The sequence below is a fragment of the Lagenorhynchus albirostris genome, chromosome 4 (assembly GCF_949774975.1).
Source record: "Lagenorhynchus albirostris chromosome 4, mLagAlb1.1, whole genome shotgun sequence".
NCBI lineage: Eukaryota > Metazoa > Chordata > Mammalia > Artiodactyla > Delphinidae > Lagenorhynchus > Lagenorhynchus albirostris.
This window is the reverse complement of record NC_083098.1, coordinates 83,568,058-83,590,363: the sequence shown is the minus strand read 5'-3', so window position 1 is coordinate 83,590,363 and position 22,306 is coordinate 83,568,058. Positions and strand designations below refer to the sequence as shown.

Genomic DNA, 22,306 nt, shown 5'->3' with positions numbered 1-22,306 from the left:
TCTATGGCTGTGTTGGGTCTTTGTTGCTGTGCGCAGGCTTTCTCTAGTTGTGGCGAGTGGGAGCTACTCTTCATTGTGGTGCACGGGCTTCTCACTGCGGTGGCTTCTCTTGTTGTAGAGCACAGGCTCTAGGCACGCGGGCTTCAGTAGTTGTGGCACGTGGACTCAGTAGTTGTGGCTTGTGGGCTCTAGAGCGCAGGCTCAGTAGTTGTGGCGCATGGGCTTAGTTGCTCCACGGCATGTGGGAGCTTCCCAGACCAGGGATCGAACTCATGTCCCCTGCATTGGCAGGCAGATTCTTAACCACTGTACCACCAGGGAAGTCCCCTCCTGCTTTGTTCTTTTTCCTCAGGATTGCTTTGGCAATTCTGGGTCTTTTATGGTTCCATATAAATTTTGGAATTATTTGTTTTAGTTCTGTGTAAAATGTCATGGGTAATTTGATAGGGATCGCATTAATTCTGTAGACTGCTTTGGGTAGTATGGCCATTTTAACCATATTAATTCTTCCAATCCAAGAGCATGGGATATCTTTCTGTTTCTTTGAATCATCTTTAATTTTCTTTATTAATGTTTTATAATTCGCAGCATATAAGTCTTTCACCTCCTTGGTCAAGTTTATTCCTATTTTATTTTTTTTGGTGTGATTTTAAAAGGTATTGTGTTTTTACATTCCCTTTCTGATATTTCATTGTTAGTGTAAAGAAATGCAACCGATTTCTGTATATTAATCTTGTATCCTGCTACCTTGATGAATTCATTTATCAGTTCTAGTAGTTTTTGTGTGGAGTCTTTAAGGTTTTCTATATATAGTATCATGTTATCTGCATATAATAACAATTTGACTTCTTCCCTTCCAATTTGGATACTTTTCATTTCTTTTTCTTGTCTGATTGCTGGGCCTAGGACTTCCAATACTATGTTGTGTAGAAGTGGTGAGAGTGGCATCCTTGTCTTGTTCCAGATTTTAGCAGGAAGCCTTTCAGTTTTTCACCATTGAGTATTCTGTTGGCTGTGGGTTTGTAATAATTTTGCTATTATGTTGAGATACGTTCCCTCTATACCCACTTTGGTAAGAGTTTTTACCATGAATTGATGTTAATTTTGTCAAATGCTTTTTCTGCATCTATTGAGATGATCATGTGGTTTCTGTCTTTTATTTTGTTGGTGTGGTGTATCTTATTGATTGAATTGCATTTGTTGAACCATCCTTATGAACTTGGGATGAATCCCACTTGGTCGTGGTGTATGATCTTTTTTATGTATATTGGACTCGGGTTGCTAGTATTTTGTTGAGAATTTTTGCATCTATATTCATCAAAGATTTTGGCCTCTAATTTTCTTTTTTGGTGGTATCTTTGTCTGGTTTTGGTATCAGGGTGATGGTGGCTTCATAGAATGTCTTTGAGAGTGTTCCCTCCTCTTGAATCATTTGGAAGAGTTTGAGAAGTATTATTGGTAAAAGTTCTTCTTTGTATGTTTGGTAGAATTTGCCTGTGAAGCCATCTGGTCCTGGACTTTTGTTTGTAGAGGGTTTTAAAATTACAGGTTCTATTTCACTTCTAGAGGTCAGTCTGTTCAAGTTATCTGTTTCTTCTTGATTCAGTTTTAGTGGGCTCTATGTTTCTAAAAACTTGTCCATTTCATCTAGGTTGTTGAATTTGTTGGCATATAATTTTCACAGTATTCTCTGTTTTTTTTCTTGTTTTTTTTTTTTTTTTTGTATTTCTGTGGTATCAGTTGAGATTTCTCCTTTTTCATTTCTTTTTTTAAAAATAAATTTATTTATTTTGTTATTTATTTTTGGCTGTGTTGGGTCTTCGTTGCTGCGTGCGGGCCTTCTCTAATTGCAGCGAGTGGGGGCCACTCTTTGTTGCGGTGCATGGGTTTCTCATTGTGGTGGCTTCTCTTGTTGAGGAGCATGGGCTCTAGGCACACGGACTTCAGTAGTTGTGGCTCGCAGGCTGTAGAGCGCAGGTTCAGTAGTTGTGGCGCACGGGCTTAGTTGCTCCGTGGCAAGTGGGATCTTCCCAGACCAGGGATCGAACTCATGCCCCCTGCATTGGCAGGTGGATTCTTAACCACTACACCACCAGGAAAGTCCCTCCTTTTTCATTTCTTATTTTGTTTATTTGGGTTCTCTCTCTTTTCTTCTTGGTGAGCCTGTTCAGAGGTTTGTCAATTTTGTTTACCCTTTCAGCAAACCAGCTCTTGGTTTTATTTTTTTTTTCTGTAGTTTTGTAATCTCTATTTTATTTATTTTCTCTCTGATCTTTATTATTTCCTTCCTTCTGCTGACTTTATGTTTTGTTTGTTCTTTTTGTAATTCTTTTAGGTGGTAGGTTAGGTTGTTTATTTGAGGTTTTTGTTGTTTCTTGAGGAAGGCCTGTATCACTATGAACTTCTCTCTAAGAACTGTTTTTGCTGCATCCTATAGATTTTGTTTGGTTGTGTTTTCTTTGTCATTTGTCTCAAGGTATTTTTAAATTTCCTCTTTGATTTTGTCATTGACCCACTGGTTTTTTAATAGCATGTTGTTTAGTCTCCATGTAGTCGTTTTTTTTCTCATTTCTTTTTCTGTGGTTGATTTCTAGTTTCATGCCATTGTGGTCAGAAAAGATGTCTGAGATAATTTCTATACTCTTCAATTTGTTGAGGCTTGTCTTGTGCCCTAGTATATGGTCAGCCCTAGAGAATGTTCCATGTGCACTTGAAAAGAATGTGTATTCTGGTTTTTTTTAGTTGTCATGTCCTGAAAATATCAGTTAAGTCTAACTGTTCAATTTTATCATTTAGGATCTGTGTTGCCGTATTGATTTTCTGTCTAGAAGATATTTCCATTGATATGAGTGGGATGTTAAAGTCTCCTACTATTATTGTATTCCTGTCAATTTCTCCCTTTATGTCTGTTAGTATTTGTTTTATATATTTGGGTGCTTCTGTATTAGGTGCATATATGTTAATGAGTGTAAAATTCTCTTCTTGTATTGATCCTTTTATCATTATATAGTAATATATCTTTATCTTTCTTTATGGCCTTTGTTTTGAAGTCTGTTTTGTCTGATATGAGTATTGTGACCCCCGCTTGTCATTTTTGTTTGCATGAAATATCTTTTTCCATCCCCTTACTTTCAATCTATGTGTGTCTCCTGCCCTAAAGTGGGTCTCTTGTAGGCAGCATATTGTAGGCTTTTGTTTTTTAATCCAATCCACCACTCTGTGTCTTTTGATTGGAGCATTTAGTCCATTGACATTTAAGGTAATTATTGATAGATACGTATTTATTGCCATTTTAAACCTTGTTTACCAGTTGATTCTGTGTTTCTTTGTTCCTTTCTTTTTCCTTTTGTTTTGCTTTTTGTGGTTTGATGATTTCCTTTTATTTTATGCTTGTGTTCTTTTTGGTTTTTGTGAATCTATTGTGTGTTTTTGATTTGTGGTTATTCTGTTTTTCAAGTATGTTAACCCCTTCCTATATCTACTTGCTTTAGACTGATAGTCATATAGGCTCAAACACATTCTGAAAAAAAGAGAATCTACATTTTCTTACTTTCCTTCCCCACATTTTATGATTTTGATGTCCTCTTTTACATCTTCATGTTTATCCTTTCGCTGTTCATTGTTATCATTTTCACAAAAATGTTTTGATTTTTTAAAAATCTGTGTACTGAGTTAAGTGATTTAAATAAGCCACTGATGCCATAAATGGCACCGATGCCATTTAGCAGGAAGCACTGAAAGCATTCCTGCTAAAATCTGGAACAAGACAAGGATGCCCACTCTCACCACTTCTACTCAACATAGTATTGGAAGTCCTAGTCCTTTCCAATTGTGATTTTCTCTTTTCTATACATTCTTGCTTCTCTTCTATTTAGAGAAGACCTTTCAATACTTCTTTTAGGATAGGTTTAGTATTGCTGTATTCTTTTAGTTTTTGCTTATCTGAGAAATTCTTTGTCTCTCCTTCTATTCTAAATGATAATCTTGCTGGGTATAGTATTCTAGGTTGCACATTTTTCCCTTTCAGGAATTTGAATATATCTTGCCACTCCCTTCTGTACTGTAACATTTCTGTAGAGAAATCAGCAGATAGCCTTATGGGGGTTCCCTTGTAACTAAGACTTTGTTCTTCTCTTGCTGCCTTCAGAATCCTCTCTTTAACTTTCGCCATTTTAATTACAATATGTCTTGGTGTAGGTCTGTTTGGGTTCATCTTGTTTGGGACTCTCCTTCCTGTATCTGGATTTATGTTTCCTTCTTTAGGTTTGAGAATTTTTCAGACATAATTTCTTCAAATTCATTTTCGATCCCTTTTTCTCTGTCTTCTCCTCTGGAATCCCTATTATGGGTAGATTGGCAAGCTTTATATTATCCCATACATGTCTTATATTGCTTTCATTTTTTTTTAAAATTTGCCTTTTTTTTTCTTTTTCTTTTTTTTTTTTTTGCAGTACACAGGCCTCTCACTGTTGTGGCCTCTCCCGTTGCAGAGCACAGGCTCCGGACACGCAGGCTCAGCGGCCATGGCTCATGGGCCCAGCCGCTCCGCGGCATGTGGGATCTTCCCAGACTGGGGCACGAGCCCGTGTCCCCTGCATCGGCAGGTGGACTCTCAACCACTGCGCCACCAGGGAAGCCCTTAATTTGCCTTTCTATCTGCTGTTCTGATTGGGTGATTTTCATTATTCTATCTTCCAGATGACTTATTTGTTCTTCTGCATTATTCATTCTGCTGTTCATTGCCTTTAGCTCAGCTTTCATCTCAGCAAATGAGTTTTTAATTTTTCTTGGCTCCTCTTTATAGTTTCTAGCTCCTTTTTACAGTAATCTGCATTTCTGTCGATAAACTTTCTTAATTCCTTCAGTATTTTCATTATCTCCTTTTTGAACTCAGCGTCTGTTAGACTGAAGAGGTCTATTTCATTGTTCTTTCAGGGAAATTCTCTTGGTCTTTTAACTGGGAGTGGTCCCTCTGCTTCTTTGTTTTACTTATATTTCCTTTACTCTGTGAGTTTAGGAGAAACACTTATCTACTGTGGTCTTGGAGGGCTATTTATATGTAGGAGCAGCCCTGTGTAGCTTGTGTGGTTTTAATATTTTTGGTGTAAGCGTTGTTTTTAGTATGGATGCCTGCTGTCTCTTTCCTCAGTGTGTGCTGGCTGTTATCCCATTGATAGGGGGTGTGCAGAGGCAGTGGCTGGCGTTCTCTCCCAGAGCCCGCAAAGGTGGCAGCTGGCACCCGCTCCCAGAGCTCTCGGTGTGGTGGTGGCTCACTCGTGCCCCTGGAGCCTGCGATGGCATTGGTGGCTCATGCCCACCCCTGAGCCCACAGCAGTGGTTGGTGCCTGCTCCTGGAGCTCGTGCAGGCAGTGTCCTGTCACCTTAGAGTGCATGTGCAGGGAACGGGGCTGCTGTGGCAGGTCCCGCCCCTCCCCTCGCGTGCCCTCAACAGTGGCACCTTACCTCTATGGTGGGCCTGGGCTTCCTCTGTGTACACCCTTGGTTTCAGTCATCCCAAAATCCAGCCCCTTCAGGCTGTTTCCCCACAGCCAACCCCAGTCTTCACCCCAGGTCTGACCTCCATAGCCCAAGCTTCAGCTCCCAGCCCCCGGCCACACTCGTGGATGCACGTCTCAGGCTGGGGAGTGCAACGCTGTGATACTGACTGTCTGTGCAGGTCTCTTTCCATTCTGCCTGCTGCACACCAGTTCTGTGCTCTCTTCTGAGGCTCCAAAGCTCCCCCTCCGTCCCAGCTGATCTCCCCATTGGTGAGGGGACTTCACAGGGTGCCAGAACCTTTCCTCTCTCACAGTTCCCTCCCAGGGGCGCAGGGTCCTGTCCTGATTCCTTTCTCCCTTTTTTTCTTTTTTCTTTTGTCCTACCTGATTATGTGGAGATTTTATTGCCCTCTCAGAAGTCTGAGGTCTTCTGCCAGGGTTCAGTAGGTGTTCTGAGAATCGTTCCACATGTAGATGTATTTTTTTTTTTAAATAAATTTATTTATTTATTTATGGCTGTGTTGGGTCTTCGTTTCTGTGCGAGGGCTTTCTCTAGTTGTGGTGAGTGGGGGCCACTCTTCATCACGGTGCACGGGCCTCTCACTGTCGCGGCCTCTCTTGTCGGAGCACAGGCTCCAGATGCACAGGCTCAGTAGTTGTGGCTCACGGGCCCAGTTGCTCTGCGGCATGTGGGATCCTCCCAGACCAGGGCTTGAACCCGTGTCCCCTGCATTGGCAGGCAGATTCTCAACCACTGCGCCACCAGGGAAGCCCTGTAGATGTATCTTTGATGTATTTGTGGGAGGAGGTTAGCTCCACATCCTACTACTCCACCATCTTGATCCCTCCCCTTGACATTTTATTCTTATTTGGAATTTTTGTTTAAATAATGGGTAAAACATAATAAAAGAAAATTGGTTGCAATTTACTGTCTCCCTCCATTGGCAAATAAGACATTCTAACTGTTAATTGTTTGCTGTTACCTATTGCAGGCTTAGTCCCCCTGTCCTTCCACTCTGCTCCTTAAAGGAAATACATTTGTCCACTGACAAATTTTTCAGAATGGAACCATCTGAAATTACCAATGGTTGTTTTCTTTCGGTTCTAACAAGGGAGGTAAGGATAAAAAAAATCCCAATCCATTTCATACTTAGGAATTAAGAAACAACAAAGTCTCATAATAGGAATGTAGGAACTTTATGAGCATTTCATAATGGTATGCTTATTTCATAAATAGCTAAAGGGCAGGAAAAACAATTATTATTGTATGGTGGAAATCCCTATTTTTATCTTTATTGTCCTCCTGAGTGTTTTTCCATTGCCTGTTCTCCACCCCCACTTCTCCAAGCACTTTGTCAATATCCAGTTCATTTTAGCTCACAGATATGAGATAAGCTCTGGACATATATACACTAATATGTATAAAATAGATAACTAATAAGAACCTGCTGTATAAAAAAATTAAATTAAATTAAAAAATTCAAAAAAGAATAAGCTCTGTAATCCTTTTTCTTTTTTTTTTTTCTATCAGGTTCACAAATGGGGAGATTTAAGTACAAAGAAAGTAGTTTCCTGAGGCTTATAGGATATATTAGAGACTAAGGTCTAAAAACTATTTCTTTTAGTATAACAAAGATATTCTTTTATCTTTACTGAAACACTGATAAGTATTTGTAATATGCAAAGTAACAATTAACTCCCACATTTAATTATAGCGGGACCCATCTGAGACAGTGTCTGTGAAAGATGTTTTGGCTCGTGCTGCAGCAAAGGGTCTACTGGATGGGATCGAGTTGGGTAAACCTTCAAAACGTGAGAAGAAGAAGAAAAAGTCAAAAATGTCATTGCCAAAATCTTCCACTTCTGATAGTAGGGGCATCCAGATGAAAATTGCTGAGTTCCTGAGTCAAGAAACTAACGCAAGTGCTCATCAGTCAGGGACGTTAACAACAAAAACATCTCTTCCACAGAAGAATACAAATCAAGTGGGTTCTTCCTCACAGGTCAGAAAATCCAACAAGCCCACCACCAATCCTTTAGTGCCTACATTTATGAAGAACACACCTCCCTCCAGACCATATGAACGGATGACAAACTTTGTAAGACCTCGCCCAGAAGACAGAATGATTGCACTGAAACCCATAGAGATTGTTTTGCCTCCAGTAATGTTGCCATTTTCTAGTCCCCAAGGGATCGGATCTCAGATACCAACTCAACATTTTTACTGTCATTGCGCTGGGCCCAAGACTGTCATGCCTGGCTATCTTCCCACACCATCAATACCAAGTAGAGGGAAAAAACAAGAAAACTTACCTTCCTCTCTACCCAGGCATCCTCGACCATGGCTTTGACTGTCTTGTGTTTTTTACAGGGGTCAAGAGTAGTAGGGTTTTTTCCCAAAGTCTGATATTTCTCTGAAGGTTAGACATCCCTACACAAAATACTCATCCTTTTGGTCATTTAGTATCTTCTAAATGTGATTATTACCTTCAAGTGAATTAAGACAAGTGAGAATAATGTAGGTGAGTTAAGCAAAGCAGAATTCAGAGAGTTCAGTAGCTGGGTGCTGATCTGTTTTAGAACGTTCAGTTGTAGACTCAGTATCAGCTGTTAGAACTTGTCTCACTCTTGTTAACTTTCTGTCTGGACTTAGGACACTGGTTTTAAAGCTGCAACAATTTTTCCTGAAGGGAAACACTGTGTGCCTTAGAACAGACTTCTTTTCAAAGTTAAATTGTGAGGCAGTTTATTTAGAAAGCATAGGTTTGGAAAAGATGCTCTTGCACGGACTATAGATTGCTTTTCAGTATCGAGTCAGCTGTAGTTTAAAATTTTCAATCACTATAGAGGTTGATTTTTTTTTCCTTAAACATTAAAATAGGAGATGTTATGAGCTTTTGTAATGTGATTGAAGTTGAGTATGAATAGGAAGAACAGGAAGGTCCAAAGTTCTAGGTGTGAGTAGTTCAGCTGTCCATTCAGAGTGAAAACTGTTTCTCACTGGAAGAACCTCTAGGATCCTGAGCAGACTGAACATAAGCTTTCCCTTTTAACTATTTATGCCAAATACTGTTGTAAAAAAAGTGACTGTAGCAAATTTCCATCTAAATAGTAATTCTGAGGAAGAGGCCAAACTGCTGAATACAAGTGACACCCCAATTGTTGAAGAAATCTATACAAGTTTATGATTCAAAGATCAGGTGAGATGGTCATTTCAAGTGGCACACAGTAATCAAACTTTGGTAAGTCATTTCTGATGCTCAATTAAAATATATTGTAGCACTATTTTAATTATATTGAAAGTCAGTTCATCTTGACTGTATTATCAATTGCCTTCCAAGAACTGGTTATGATTATCATTTCTGGGTCTACTGATTTTTTTTCATCATGGCAACAGAAAGTGACATTAAATCAAATATGTTACAACTGTAAATCCTACTGTTTAAAAACATGTTCATAGACACAAAGAGTTTGAATTTAAAGTTGTGTTTTCAGAATCCAGTTGTGTTGAATAGTGTTAAATAAATTCCTAAATTTCAATTCAGGTGGCATGATTTTAGTAGACTATTATCCTCTTCAAGATGAATATTTAGGTCTATTTCAGCTCTAATATTGTATAATTTTCTCACTTGAAGTGAGGGTAGAAAAGGGTGAATTTCATTTTAGCAGTAATAAATTTTTTTAACTGAAGATTTACACTTACTAGTAAAATGTCAGTGAAGAAATGAAACATGACTTTTTATACTTGAACCAGACTTATTTTTAAATCCCAAAAGAATTCTGTTAATTATGACTCTTAAAAAATACAGAAATGTTTTAAATGCTCAGCTTATTTTACTACTTTCAAAAATCAAAAACTATATAACATTTGCTCTGAAAGTTATAGTATGGTTTCCTCCTATTCCCACTCTCTGGCTTAGAGCCTTCCGTGCCTCTGGGAGGCCAGTGCAGGTGAACTGAACTTGTTCAGTAAAGAGCTGATATTTTACCCCAGGGATCTTTTATCCCTTTCCTTACATCTTTCCTCTGCCCCAGGCTGAAGAGTATTCCATTGTCCAAAAGTAGCAGGTCTGAGATTTTTATTTTCTGCTAATAGTTATTATAAGACGAAAACTCACAGTTATGAAATAGTTCAGGATATTTTTCTGATCTCTGTAGCAGCATGTGGTTCATGTCACATCACAACTTTAGCCCCTTATCTTCAGTATCTCATAACATGAATCCTGTCATAAATTATTTTTCTAAGTATATGGAGATTCTGAATTAAACCATTCATTCATTAAGCCTGCAGTTTTCTTCTTTGGAATCTTCTAAGAAGGATGTGATCAATTATTTACATATTTTGGTAGACTAAAAAGGGAAATACTTTGGATTAAAACCAATATGGGAGAATTCTAGTAAAGGAGAATATTGATCACATTGACATTTTTCTTTTTTCAGCTTCTTAGAGAAAAGTGCTGCAAAAATCTAAAGTAATGAAATTACTGGTTTTTAGATACTCCAATAGCAAATTCAGATTTTTAATGTGTAATTATTTACCACTATGTAATACCTGAAACCAAATGAAATTTTGCTCTTTGAGAGTAACTGCCTTTGATTGAGGAAAAAGGTAAACTACTGGGGGAAATGCAAGATGAACAAAAAATGGGTACACACTTTAAATTCTATTTATCTTCTTCCATATGTCTAACAGTTAAACTAAGCCAGGTTCAACTGCTGTTTTTCTAGTCACCTTTCATTTTGGATTTAGTGCCTGTACAACTCTATCTTTCATTCTTTGATATCAGGCTCTTCAAGGAAAGATGGACTTTTTTAACACTAGAAAGAGTGCTTACACAAGCATCAAGTTGGTGACTGAATAGGCCTCTATGTCCAAAATGCCTGCTCTCCTTCCTGAGTACCAAGGTAAGGACCATGCAATGAATTATTCAAAATTTAAAGTTACTTCCTAGTTCTTACCAGGTGGAAATATACAATAATCAAAGCAGAATCTTACATTACTAAAATGACTTTTAATTTGAGATAAGAATAATTTGAAAATAGAATGACTGGCGTGGAGACACTAAACTTTTATTTCTATTCCTGGGTATGTATGACTGATGTCAGATAAATGAGCCAAACATTTTACGCAGCTAAGTTTATTCTCATAACATATTACATTTAAATGTGTAAAAGTGGTCAACAGCAAAAGGGGCAGAAAGCAAAACCAAATGTTCTTTTGGGATAAACAAGCTGCTTTGGATGGCAGGGAGTGCTCTCACTGATAAAGTGTGAGCAGTATCTTTTCCCTGAAGCTGAAATAAACTTCATTTTACTGGCTGTATAACACACGTTAGCTGTGTATTGGGTTAAGTGAGCCTGGCAAACTACAGAGCTAATGCTTTTACTAGTTAAGCTGTGCTAATATCAGTTAGGGAAATGTTTCTCACATTGTTTACGAAATCTTGAGTTTCTGTTGCAATGCTTATGAAATGAGTGTGTGTCATATAAGAAGAGGAGGAAAGATTTAGGGCTTCTAGTAAATGACCTCATGTAGAATTGTACAAATGTTCGTCATAAAATCATAAAGTGGAATTTTTTAAAAAGTAGCAGTGCCAACAGTTTATCACCAAGAGCTTATTTTAATGGAAATGGGTCTAATGTCGCTTCATGCAGTAAGACAGACACAAACAAAAACAATGGTCCTAATTAGCTATGGGTGATCATATATCCAGGTGTAAACAAAGGGCAGGAGGACATGTGTCTGTCTCTTAGATGAGCTCACATGTGTTGTGAAGGATATAAAAACGAAGCACCAAGCAGTGCTTTAAGTTTGCAAAGTAAATTTTTTAGCCATAGGCATGTTGGCTATTCCCCTTGATGCGGCCAAGGAGCACATATGTGAGTTGGCAAGTATGCGTCTATCTAGCTGCTTTTAAAAAATAAAAGGAACTTTTAAGTATTTTGCCTTTTCTTATACATATTCCAATAAAAATGTGACTACAAATCATTACAAAACCACCTTTTAGGCAATGTATAGTTCACTGAGATTACTTAGACCTGGATACATTGAGAGATAATATCCAGTAAAGATAATACATTAACACAATAATGCGGTATATTTCAGTAAAAATAGAATAAATAAAATAAAAATATTTTAAGCTGTATTTAACAGGTTAATTAAAAAAATGATAAGACATACAAGGCATAGTGAACATGGCTGCCTGTTTACCAAATCACAGATACAAAGAATGCATAGATAACTGAAGTGTCACTACAGTATCAGGTAAAACGCTAGCATCCTTTCACAGAAAATACACACATACTTTCATACATACTTTTTGGCCATGGCAGAAAGTGTCTGAACATACGGCTTAACATAATTAATTTTATAAAATTAATTGCATTTAGTATGCAAAGCTATTTTTAAAACAAAGTATCTGCAGTAAAGTTTTCAGTATGTAAAGGCTATCATTCATCTTAATGCATCCATAATTGCATATATAAATCAGTTTGCTACTTAAAGCTAGCTCAGTATTCTTGATCCTGAAAACATATGTATGCCTTAAAAAAAAAATGAATGGGTTCTGGTAGAGATGTCCAATATAAAAGTGGATCACTTTTTTAAGAATTTTGAAGTTTATCACACTAAAATGTTTGTTTCACTGTGGAGGTCACGATGAAAGATCATCAAGATTGAATTTTGAACAGCTTTTCGAAGGGCACAGTAAGGATTTTCTTAATGCAGTAATTTCTTAGGATGTCACTGGTAACTTTAGTAGAATAGTGTACAGGCTGGTGAGAGTATAATCCACTTCTAGAGTGGCATCTCTAGGGTGCTAGCAAACAATTCCAGAATTCTGAGAGGGAACAGAGGCAGGAGGCCACCTACTCATTCCATCATGTTCTCTGGTGGCTAAGTATCATGAGTTAGGAATATTTCTACCACATGTAACATTATCTCTGGACTGCATGTAGAATCCTGTCCTCTACAACACATTTGAGGCACACTGCAGGAAAACTGAGAGCAGGTAATGGTTTTAAATCACGGCATGAGTAATTTGGACATACTTCCCTACTTATACAGGGAATCCTAAGATTGCCTGATAATAACTGGATATGCCCAGCGTAATTTTGGAAAGACTCCTCCTGACTGGTGTGGAAGCAGCATAACTTAATAACTGGGAGTTGAGAAGCATGGGCCCTAGTTCTGGCTTTCTCACTAACTTTTGTGAGATCTTAGGCTAGGTGACTGAGCCTCTTTAATTCATATTTTTTATTTCTCAAATGTGTTTAGTACCTTCTCTATAAGGGTCAAATGTGACGATAAGAATGTGGAAACCATTTTGACAAGTACATAGCAGTAGATAAACAAAAAGCATTACTTTTACAACGATGTTGTAAAATGGTAATTTTATCACTGAAAAGTAAACAAAACTAATGTCTAGATTGAGCTTCTTAGCAACTTCTTTAAAACATTATCAACAAGTGTCTCAATCTGTTTACAGCTAAGTCTCTCATCTATAGATAGAGAAGCAGGAAAGTGCTGTTTTTTGGGAAGCCTATTAAATAGTCCTTTGTTCCTATGTATATTTTGCTCTGATATGAAATTTTTAAATCTTGAACATAAATGGAAAAAATATAAATTTAAAAATATATCTAGAGTCCAACAAATTTTAATATTAAATACATAAATTCAGAAAGGTTCAATTTTATGAAGTTTGTTGCCATGGACAATACATGATGGACAGACAGCTTTCTGGGCAAAAAGCATTAAGGTAAGATTGAGCTAGATGCAGAATCCTAGCAGAACATTTACCTAGGAGGTGGAAAACAACGTGGTGGTGGAGATCTAAAATATAAATGACATTTCCTCAACTCCAAGTTGCATATTGGCTAATTATCAAACTAAGGATGAAAGGCTTATGAGGAATATTTCATTTTAATGTTTATGTAGAGAATGGCCATAGTGAACTATAATTCTCTAGCTGCATTGTACAGTATAAGGCAGAAGTTTGAAATATTTCCCACCCAAAATGCATTATAATTTTGTTAATCTCTTTCTTAATAATCAGTTTGAAAACCATCTGAACAGAAAGGCTATTTTTGTTCTGTTTTAATTTCTGAAATTTAGTTTTTCAATTTTGAAGCTTCACTTTTTTCCCAACATCCCCCAAACAGCTGTAGACATGAAATGGTGTCCATGTGTCAAAGAGCTCGTCAAGGAAAGTTGCCAGTTGGTTTCTATACTGATGCCAACAGCCAATTTTGTCAACCAAAGGTTCGATTTTATGAAGAACTAAAACGAAAACTAGTCATCCTGTTTTTACAGCAATTCAGTGGTATCCGGTATGCAGTGTCTACTCCAATGTTGAAAACAGGGCAAAGTGCTGTAGGACTTAAAAGTTGCTTGTGACAGATCCAGTCAAGAAGACAGTGAAACTAACCCAGGTGTCATTCACTCCAAGGACTCAGCTGCTTCACTGGGAGGGGTGTGGCCACATTCTTCCCTGTGTGTGTGAAGTTACATAATGTTCACGATATTTACAGTAAGAAAGGGAGCTTCCACTGCTCATGATGTAACTTACTGACAGCAAAAAAAATTAGTCATGCTTTTCATATCACACGACGGTGGCAAGACGAGAGAACATGCTTGTCTAACACTGTTTGGTTAAGTTATTAATCTCTGAAGACAAAGCATCAGCAACTGAATGGAAGGCCAGAGATCAGCTCCTCTTCTTTAGTGTAGCTATTCAATCTTCAGTAAATGTTACAGGATCCTTTCACATATGCAGCTACGGCGTTTCTGTGACAGGGCGTTTCTGTTTCAAAGTGTCAATGAGGGATAAGACCCCTCGTTTTACATTGGTTGTGACTCTCCTGGTCACAGAGTCTGCTGGCGGAGGAGGTGGTCGAACTTTCTGTGAAGGCGGCCTGGCTACCAGGCACTTCTGGTATCGTAACTGAAATTAGAAAGTTGTATGGTCGTTAATAATGTATCATCCCTTCTTGTTTAACGTGATCTTAATTCATAAATATATTTAACTCCCAAAGGTTAACGACCTAGCTCCTAAACACGAATCCAAGAGTTTATTATTTTTTTTTCCTTAATGTGGAGTGTTTTAAATTCTTTTGAAGTTCTTTATATTGTTAGGCTGCGATGAATATACCTCATAGTCAAAGAGCTAATGAAGAGAAAAAGGATTGGGAGACAGATTATTAACTTTTTCCTCAGACAGGTAATGAAGTAGGTGTTTATGGCTAGCCGAGTGAGGGTCAGCATGGTAGAAAGGGCAGGGTTTGAATCTGGCTCTACCACTTGTGAACCGTATGGCCCCAGGCAAGTTATTCAATCTCTCTGAGCCTCAGTTTCTTCATTTGTAAAATGGCTGAAGAATGGCGACCTTAAAAGACAGTGTTATGATTAAGGAATACCTGCAGAATGCCTCAGACAGGCCTAGCAACACAGAAGGCATTCATAAATGTTTGTTCCCATCCTGCTTTAATTTAAAAAAAATTACTAAGATTTCAGGATTTTATATACAAGTCTAAATCTTAATAGATTTAATTTTTAAAAATCCATTAGCACTGGCACCAGGGACAGTTTCCATCCTTCAGAAACAAAGTCACAATCCACCTGCTTTTGTATCAATGCAAAGATAAGTAATTCTTCAAAATTAGATTAAAAGGTTAAAATGTATCAAATGCTTTTTTTCTAATCCAAGCACTTAAAAAATCCAAGCACTTAAACTGATTTTCAAAAACCTACTTAAATATTAATAGGTTCCTTGGAACAACTGTGAAACAGGCTGATGTTTCCCTGTGAAAAGCATGAACTGTCGTACAGCAAGACTCTTATCACAATGTGCTGTCACAGCCCACAGGCCAAAAAATTAGCCCCTTTCAACCCAATCATATGAAAAACGATTTATCACGTCTCCTGTGTGTAAAGTATGTTTCTAAGTCTGCATCACAATCAAAACTATGCACTTCCAAACACAGTTTTATAATGGGCAGGTACCGCAGCATGGTATACTGGACTCGGAGTTTCTGATGTTAGTTACGTTATATCCAGTGCAAATCAGAATTGTGCCTGATGAATTTCATTAAGCGGACCCCTCTCCATCTCCCTCTAAATTTCATCAAAATAGTTTCAGCTGGGCCTATACCACTCAGCTGCAAAATATGCCTAAAAATTCAGTAGATTCAGAATGTGTTAATGCCAGAGATATTTCAGATTGTATAAACTGATGCATAAACATTTCAGATGGAGAATCATGCAGATTTGAATCAAGAGGAAGGCCACCCAGTTAGAAATGCTGGATACAGAGTGTAAAGAAAGGTTTGATTTTACCGGTATGTCTTATGCTGGATTGGCTGAGTCACTTAAGCTGGTGGCCCTAATACAATTAAAATAGTAAACAAATGAGTAGAAATTGTTTCTAGAGGAGAGAAAATGAGCCTGGGAATCAGAACAAACTGTAACCAGTGATAAAGCTAATTATTTAATTGCCATCAGCATTTAAAATGTATAATTAAGGCTGAAAGCCATTCATTTTATGACTAAAACCATCTGTTAACGATCCTTTACAATTTCACAAAATACCTCAACAGTCACCATGGATTTTTGCTTGGCTGGACTCTCCCATTTTCTGTTTTCTTCACACAGTCCCTTCATCCCATCTCAAATCCCTACTCCTGGTCAGGAGGTTCATCTTGACTGCTTCACCGCGCTGCTCCCCTCCACCCAGCCCCGGTCCTTTATATGCAGGTGGACTTGAGTTAGAATCCTGGCCCCGCAGCACCTGAGGGGAACCTGCACTCTAACACAGGACTGTGGCGAGAACGAAGCCAGATAATAAGTGCACAACACAGGTCTTCCCTTCCCCTCCCCCCCTCCTCTCTGTTTCAAAGGTGTCTTTTAAAATAAAAGCGAATTGGCTCTCTTCTCGTCCCCGACCTTTGCCTCTGCCATCCGTCCACCTCGTTCTTTCCCCTCTTTGTTAACTAGCAGTGTACTGTCTGTAAAGAAACAGAGGACGCCCTCCACCGCCCTCAGCTCCACCTGTTCCTGGACTCTGGGCATCTTCTGGCCGGTCTCAAAGTTACTCTAACCCAAGCAGCACTCTAACCCAACCCCAGGCCCTTCATCTACCACCAAGACCTTGGTCCAACTACAAATATGACCCCTATTTCAATCTGGCTTTACTGGCTCATCTCCCTCAGCCTCAAAACTGTGAGGATCTCCCCAACCCCCCAACAAACGAGCAAGTATCTCAACGGCGTGCTTCCGGCTACTCCTTCACCACAGACCTGGTGAGCGGCCCGCTTTCAGGGCCACCTTCTTCCTCCCGGTCACTCCTCCATCCAGTGCAGTCTTACACTTTCACTTAGAGCACTTTCTACACCATAACAGAATTCTGGTTTACCCGTCTCCCCCATAGGCCTAAACTCCGTAATGCAAGGATCGTGTCTTATTCCTACTTGAACTTCCCAGAGTCCAGCCTACAAATGGTGGATTGAGTTAACTGAAGTGCAGGTGCTTCGAATTCAGCATTCCTCATTGCCAGCCAGGTGTTTCTCCATCACCTGCTCCTGTCTTTTCCCCACTGCCACTCCTGGTTTAGATGCAACTCTCCCAAGGACCAGTAAACTGGCCTCCTGGTCATCTCCCCACCTCTGCCCCATCCTTTCAACCCACCTCCACTTTGTTTTCTTCTCTCTTTTTTGGAGTATGCTTTAAAGCCTAACGTGGTCTACACACTCTCCTGCTTAACAATCTCTGCTGAAGGTCACACCTTGGCATGAGATCACAGGCCCTTCGTGGACATGGACCTCGCCTCCTTCCACTTGGCTCCAGCAACCCTACCTCCTGTTGCTGGAATACACCATGCAGCCCAGGCTTGGATGTCTCCTTCTTACTAGAACTTTCCCAGTGCTGGGAATGACAGGAGCTCAAAGGATATTTGCAGAATGAATGACAAGGTGTTTCTGTTTGTTTGAAGTCACATATGTGGTACAAAGAGCACTGGCTTTATTACCCGGAGGCTCGGGGGTGAACGCAGGCTCTGTCATTTACCAGCTCTGCCCTGGGGCCTGTCCTTTCCTCTGAGCCTCTATTTTGTTATAAATAAAAGAGAACTACTTAACAGGGCCGTGGTAAGAATAGAGTTCATAGCTATAAACAAAGTATGTAAGAACAATGCACTTAGACCAACTATCTAGAATAAAAACCATTCAATACACTGAATTTTTAAAGAATTATTGAGTTGGTTCCAAACAGCACCAACTCACACATGACCAGCGTCTCCTGATCACATACTGAAATTACTTAGGGATCAAGAACTAAGAGGCCTCAAATCCGTGGTTTTGAAGATCATTGCTTTCAGTGTTCCTGGAGTCTCTACAGAAGAACCTGGTTCCATCCAGTCCTCCTTCTTTCAGGTGTCCTGGCCTCTTAAGACGGCAAAGTGCTTGTCACGATTCTGTCCGCAGGAGTGAAGGTGTCACACAGCAAGGCATTACTTACTTTAGAGATCAGACTTGGCTTCTTTTAAGTCAGTAACTCTGCTCTAATTTACGGCATATTAAACAAAAGCAGGGGCCCGAGGGTTGAACCCCTGCAGCGGGCTCACTCACCATGCAGGCAGCCTGCACTGCCTCGGACACGTTACCGGCATTAGGCTCGCACCAGAAAACATGGCACTCAAAGTGCTGGTTCCCAGTGTCCATGATGAAGGCAAACGTATGCACATCCTTCCCGACGCCCATGAAGGACAGGAATCGCACCCGACACTCCACCAGGATCTCCTCTTCATTCTGCAAGAGACGCCGTTCAGCAGCTCTGGCCAAAGTCACAGACACGTTCGGACCTTAAGTCATAGAATCCGCCTGGAGTGGCTGCACAGAGGAAATGGTGTCTAAAAATATACAGCCAGACTGAATTTAGAGAGGACTGTATTTTTCTAGAAAGGCAAGTTTCTAAATGTGTCTGGAGAGGCCTCACTGCTGTGGGTGCCTCGTTCCGGCATTTAATCTGCTCTGAACCACACTGCGACTGGGTATGTGTGTTCCGGACTCTGTCTGCTCGACTCCAAGCCCGTGGCTTCACTGTGGGCAGGAACAATGTCATGTATACTTTTTCCGTATTGCCCATACAGTGGCTCAGAACCCATTTGCCCAGGCAAACCCACCGGAAACCCCAGAGCACCAAGAGGAAAGGAGCCATGGGCTCTCTTTCCATACAGGTCTTCTTCCCCAACTAAACAGCACATTGAATCAGATTTCTATCTAAAACTGTGTAAAACAAAAAGTTGCCAAATACTTTTTTATTTCTTTTTCACAAACTGGTACCCATATGGTGCCGAGTTAAGAAGTGTTTGGAATTCTTATGAACACCACATCCTCTGCAGCAGCCATGTGCAATTTTTGAAAATTAGTAAATACATCCAGAAAAATGCTGACTTCTGGCTCACTAACATCTTGACTTATTGAATATTCACTCAGGTGCTGTGGGACTGATTAACAGGCAAACTAAGCTGGTCTTAGAGGCTGGGAAGTTTTGTTGGGAGAAATGACGTTTACATTGAGGTCTACGTAGGGGCTGGGAAGGCAAAGGGGTAGAGCACAGAAGGAGCAGCGCACTTGCAAAGGTGCTGAGGTAGGAAGAGGCACCGCATGTTTGCAGACTTGAAAATCCAGCGGCACAGGCTGGAGTGGCAGGCAGGGTCAGTGAGCATCTTACTCCTCTTTAGAAACTGAATTGGACTTGAAGGTGAGCTGCTAGTGGACAGAAGCAAGAGCAGACCAAGGACTTACGGTCTTTCCATGACAGATGCCTCACAGAGGCAGAATGGAAAACTGATCCTGCTACTTCTCGCTGTGTGCCTGGGGGGCAGTTACTTAACCTCTCTGTGCCTCAGTTTCCTCAACCACAAAGTTGAGATAATTTGTGTTGAGGCTAATGCTGGCCTCTCTCCAGATGACCAGTGGTCCCTGCTACCACAGGACCTTCCACCACAGAAGCATCTCCTATGTCCCAAGTCCAGATAACAGCCCAGTCAATACCAGAGCCTGGAGAGTGGCCAGAAAACCAAGCCCTATTAGTGAGTTACTGCTAGTATCACACAGTCACCTCTAGCAAATGATTCCAACCTCCCAGGCTTCGTAGGAAGGAAGAATGAGGAACGCCAGAATAGAAGCCTCTGAGGTGTGCAGAGATCTAGGCACAAAGGGCAAAATGTCTCTCTTTTTTTAATGTAGGCTCTTTTAATCACAAGCAAGCACAACTCCCCAGAGACCAAGCCTTGGCACGCGCCTAAGTTTCACGGAAGCTTATTGTATCCGAAACCTCACTGTGTTTGACAGGCCAACTCCATCTGCCACCCTTCTCACCTTCTCACTGATGACAGTCACAGTAGCATCGGCCACATTCATGTTCACTGAGGGCCAGTCCTCCTTGCTGGACGAGGTCATAAGACTTTCTATGGCATTGTTCAGGGTATCCATTCCTGTGGATGGAAGGGATAACTGAAAAAGGTCCTAAAGCTATTTCTGAATCACAAACGTGGGCCCAAATCACCCAGTAACACCTATGCCCAGACTGGTCTTTTTTTTTTTTGTAGCCCCAGACAAGACATTTCATTTGAGCCTTTCATTGCTCAAAAGAAAAGAAATGCCAGCTTTTTCAACAGAGAGAAGGGTCATGAGAACCTCCAGAGAAGGAGTGTGTGATGTCCTGTCTAACCAGGACATCACTCTCCCTCCCTCCCTCTCTACAAAGATTCCCCAGCTCCGAGTGTATAAACAGTATTCAAATGCTACCTTTTCCTAAGCAAGGAACCTTGAAAAAGGGGACCCAACAGAAGCCAGCATCTGCCAGATTACCCTGATCACCTTTCATTGTCCTTTGTCACTAAATAAGGCCAAGTTTGGGCGGCCCCTGGACACGAATAGCATGTGCTAGTCGATGGGGCTCTTTGGCTGGGTGTTCCCACAGCTGCTTTTGGTGGTGGGTGGGTGGGAGAACAACGTTACTGAGCTATAATTCACATACAATTTACTCACAGTGCAAAACTCAAACGGTTTTTAGTATATTCAGAGGTGTGCGACCATCACCACCATCAGGTTTAGAACATTTTCATCACCCCCAAAAGAAACCCCGTACCTTTCGGAAGTCACCCTCCATTTCCACCCAGCCCTATCTCTAGAGATCTGCCTACGCCACTCATATAAATGGAATCGTACAGGATACGGTCCTTTGTGACTGGCTTCTTTCATTCAGCATCATGTTTTCAAGGTTCAGCCATGTTGCAGCATGTCTAATACTTCATTCCTTTTTATTGCCAAATGAAGTACCACTGTATGGAAGTGTATTTTATTTATCCATTTGTCAGCTGATGGACATTTGGGTTGTTTCTGCTTTTTGACTATTATGAATGATGCTGCTGTGAACATTCGTGTACGAGGTTTTGTGTGCACACGTTTTCGTTTCACTTGGATACAAAGCCCAGGAGCAGAACTGCTGGATCAAATGGTAACTCTATTTAACTTTTGAGGAACTGCCAGACTGTTTTCCAGGGCAGCTGCACCATTTTACATTCGCCCCAGCAGTATGTGAGGGTTCTGATTTTCCCACAGCCGTTTTTTAACCCAGGAAAAGGCTACCTATCTCAGCCTCCTTCCAGCCTGGTATGGCTAAGCAACTAAAGTCTGCCCCTGAGATGTGAGCTGACTGCTGACTGCTGTGTGCACTTTTGGGTCACACCTTAACAGGAAAGCAGGAGGGTTCCTTCAGCCCCCTTTCCCCGTCCAGCACGTGACAAGGATTGAAGCAGGCACCCTGGCCCCAGAGATGGAAGCCTCAGTTCAGGACCGAGGCTTCCATCTCTGGGGGCAGGGCCCTTCCACAGCCCTGGCTCACGCAGCTCTGGACTGAGTGAATGAGAAATCAGGTCCACTTTGTTCAAGTCCCTGTATTCTGGGACCATGCATCCGAGGAGCTTAGCCTGTCCTGTACTGATCTTTTGATCAGGACTGTCTGTGCGCTCTGGCTGGTGACAGTGTGAGGGTCCGATTCGAGACAAGGCAAGGAGTGCCAACAGCAGACCCCACCCCCATGGGAGGGTGAACATCTCTCATGAGCTCCCAAACGCTTGCAAAGTGGAAAGACGATGCACGTTTCACATACCGACTGGTTTGTCCACAGGTAGCATGCCCAAGTACTGCACGTGGAACTCCTGGACCAGCTCAGTCTTTGGTGTTGGAAAATCTACTACAGGGAGTAAAGCAACACATTTTTCTCAATGTTCTAACAGACACATAACATCCTGTGTTTCTAGAGGTCAGTGTGCCAATCATGCTATAAGAACAGCCATTTCTTCCACCAGACACTGGGGCTGTCAATCAAAATCCCATTCACCTTTCATTTCTAGGTAGGAAAGCATTTGAAAGCAGGAACTGGAATCTGTGTGTTAAGCTGTGACTCTCTCTTGGATGTGTGCTAAGTAGCAGCTTTGGGTGCTCTATTTATTAGGGGAGGTTGATGCCCTGAGGAAATTTAATCACAGAGGGCGAAATCAGAGACGGGAAAAATGACTAAACTGAACTCCCCAAAATAGCAACCCACATATTTTTAAACTAGCTGACCCTTACCCCAGGCTGTACATGAATTACAAAAGCACTAAAGATACTTTTCTTTAATCTTGTCCAACAACAATAAAACTCATCCTGGCCCTTGATGCCTAACCCTGTTGACACAAAATCAGCTCTAAGCCGCACCCGAGGTCCCGAGTGCGGGCTCGGCCCGGGTCTGCTGAGTCGAGCTCGGT

General features: G+C 40.7%; 2 protein-coding genes across 18 annotated transcripts in view; one reads left to right on the top strand and one right to left on the bottom strand.

The window, feature by feature from the left end:
* Positions 1-7,849, top strand: part of NSUN7 (NOP2/Sun RNA methyltransferase family member 7) — a 61,371-nt gene extending 53,522 nt beyond the window's left edge. The window contains exons 11-12 of the mRNA XM_060147307.1: positions 6,491-6,614; positions 7,214-7,849. Of these exons, the coding sequence (XP_060003290.1) occupies positions 6,491-6,614; positions 7,214-7,849 (760 nt within the window). The remainder of the gene's footprint in view (positions 1-6,490; positions 6,615-7,213) is intronic.
* A 2,771-nt stretch (positions 7,850-10,620) lies between these two features.
* Positions 10,621-22,306, bottom strand: part of APBB2 (amyloid beta precursor protein binding family B member 2) — a 377,265-nt gene continuing 365,579 nt past the window's right edge. For 14 of the 17 annotated variants that reach the window (XM_060148293.1, XM_060148295.1, XM_060148297.1 and 11 more), the window contains 4 exons: positions 21,667-21,750; positions 19,872-19,987; positions 18,117-18,296; positions 10,621-14,440 (listed from right to left, as the gene is read on the bottom strand). In XM_060148293.1, coding sequence (XP_060004276.1) covers positions 14,273-14,440; positions 18,117-18,296; positions 19,872-19,987; positions 21,667-21,750 — 548 coding nt within the window. In that variant the 3' untranslated portion in view covers positions 10,621-14,272. The remainder of the gene's footprint in view (positions 14,441-18,116; positions 18,297-19,871; positions 19,988-21,666; positions 21,751-22,306) is intronic. The other 3 variants (XM_060148299.1, XM_060148302.1, XM_060148303.1) reach the window with 2 other exon arrangements.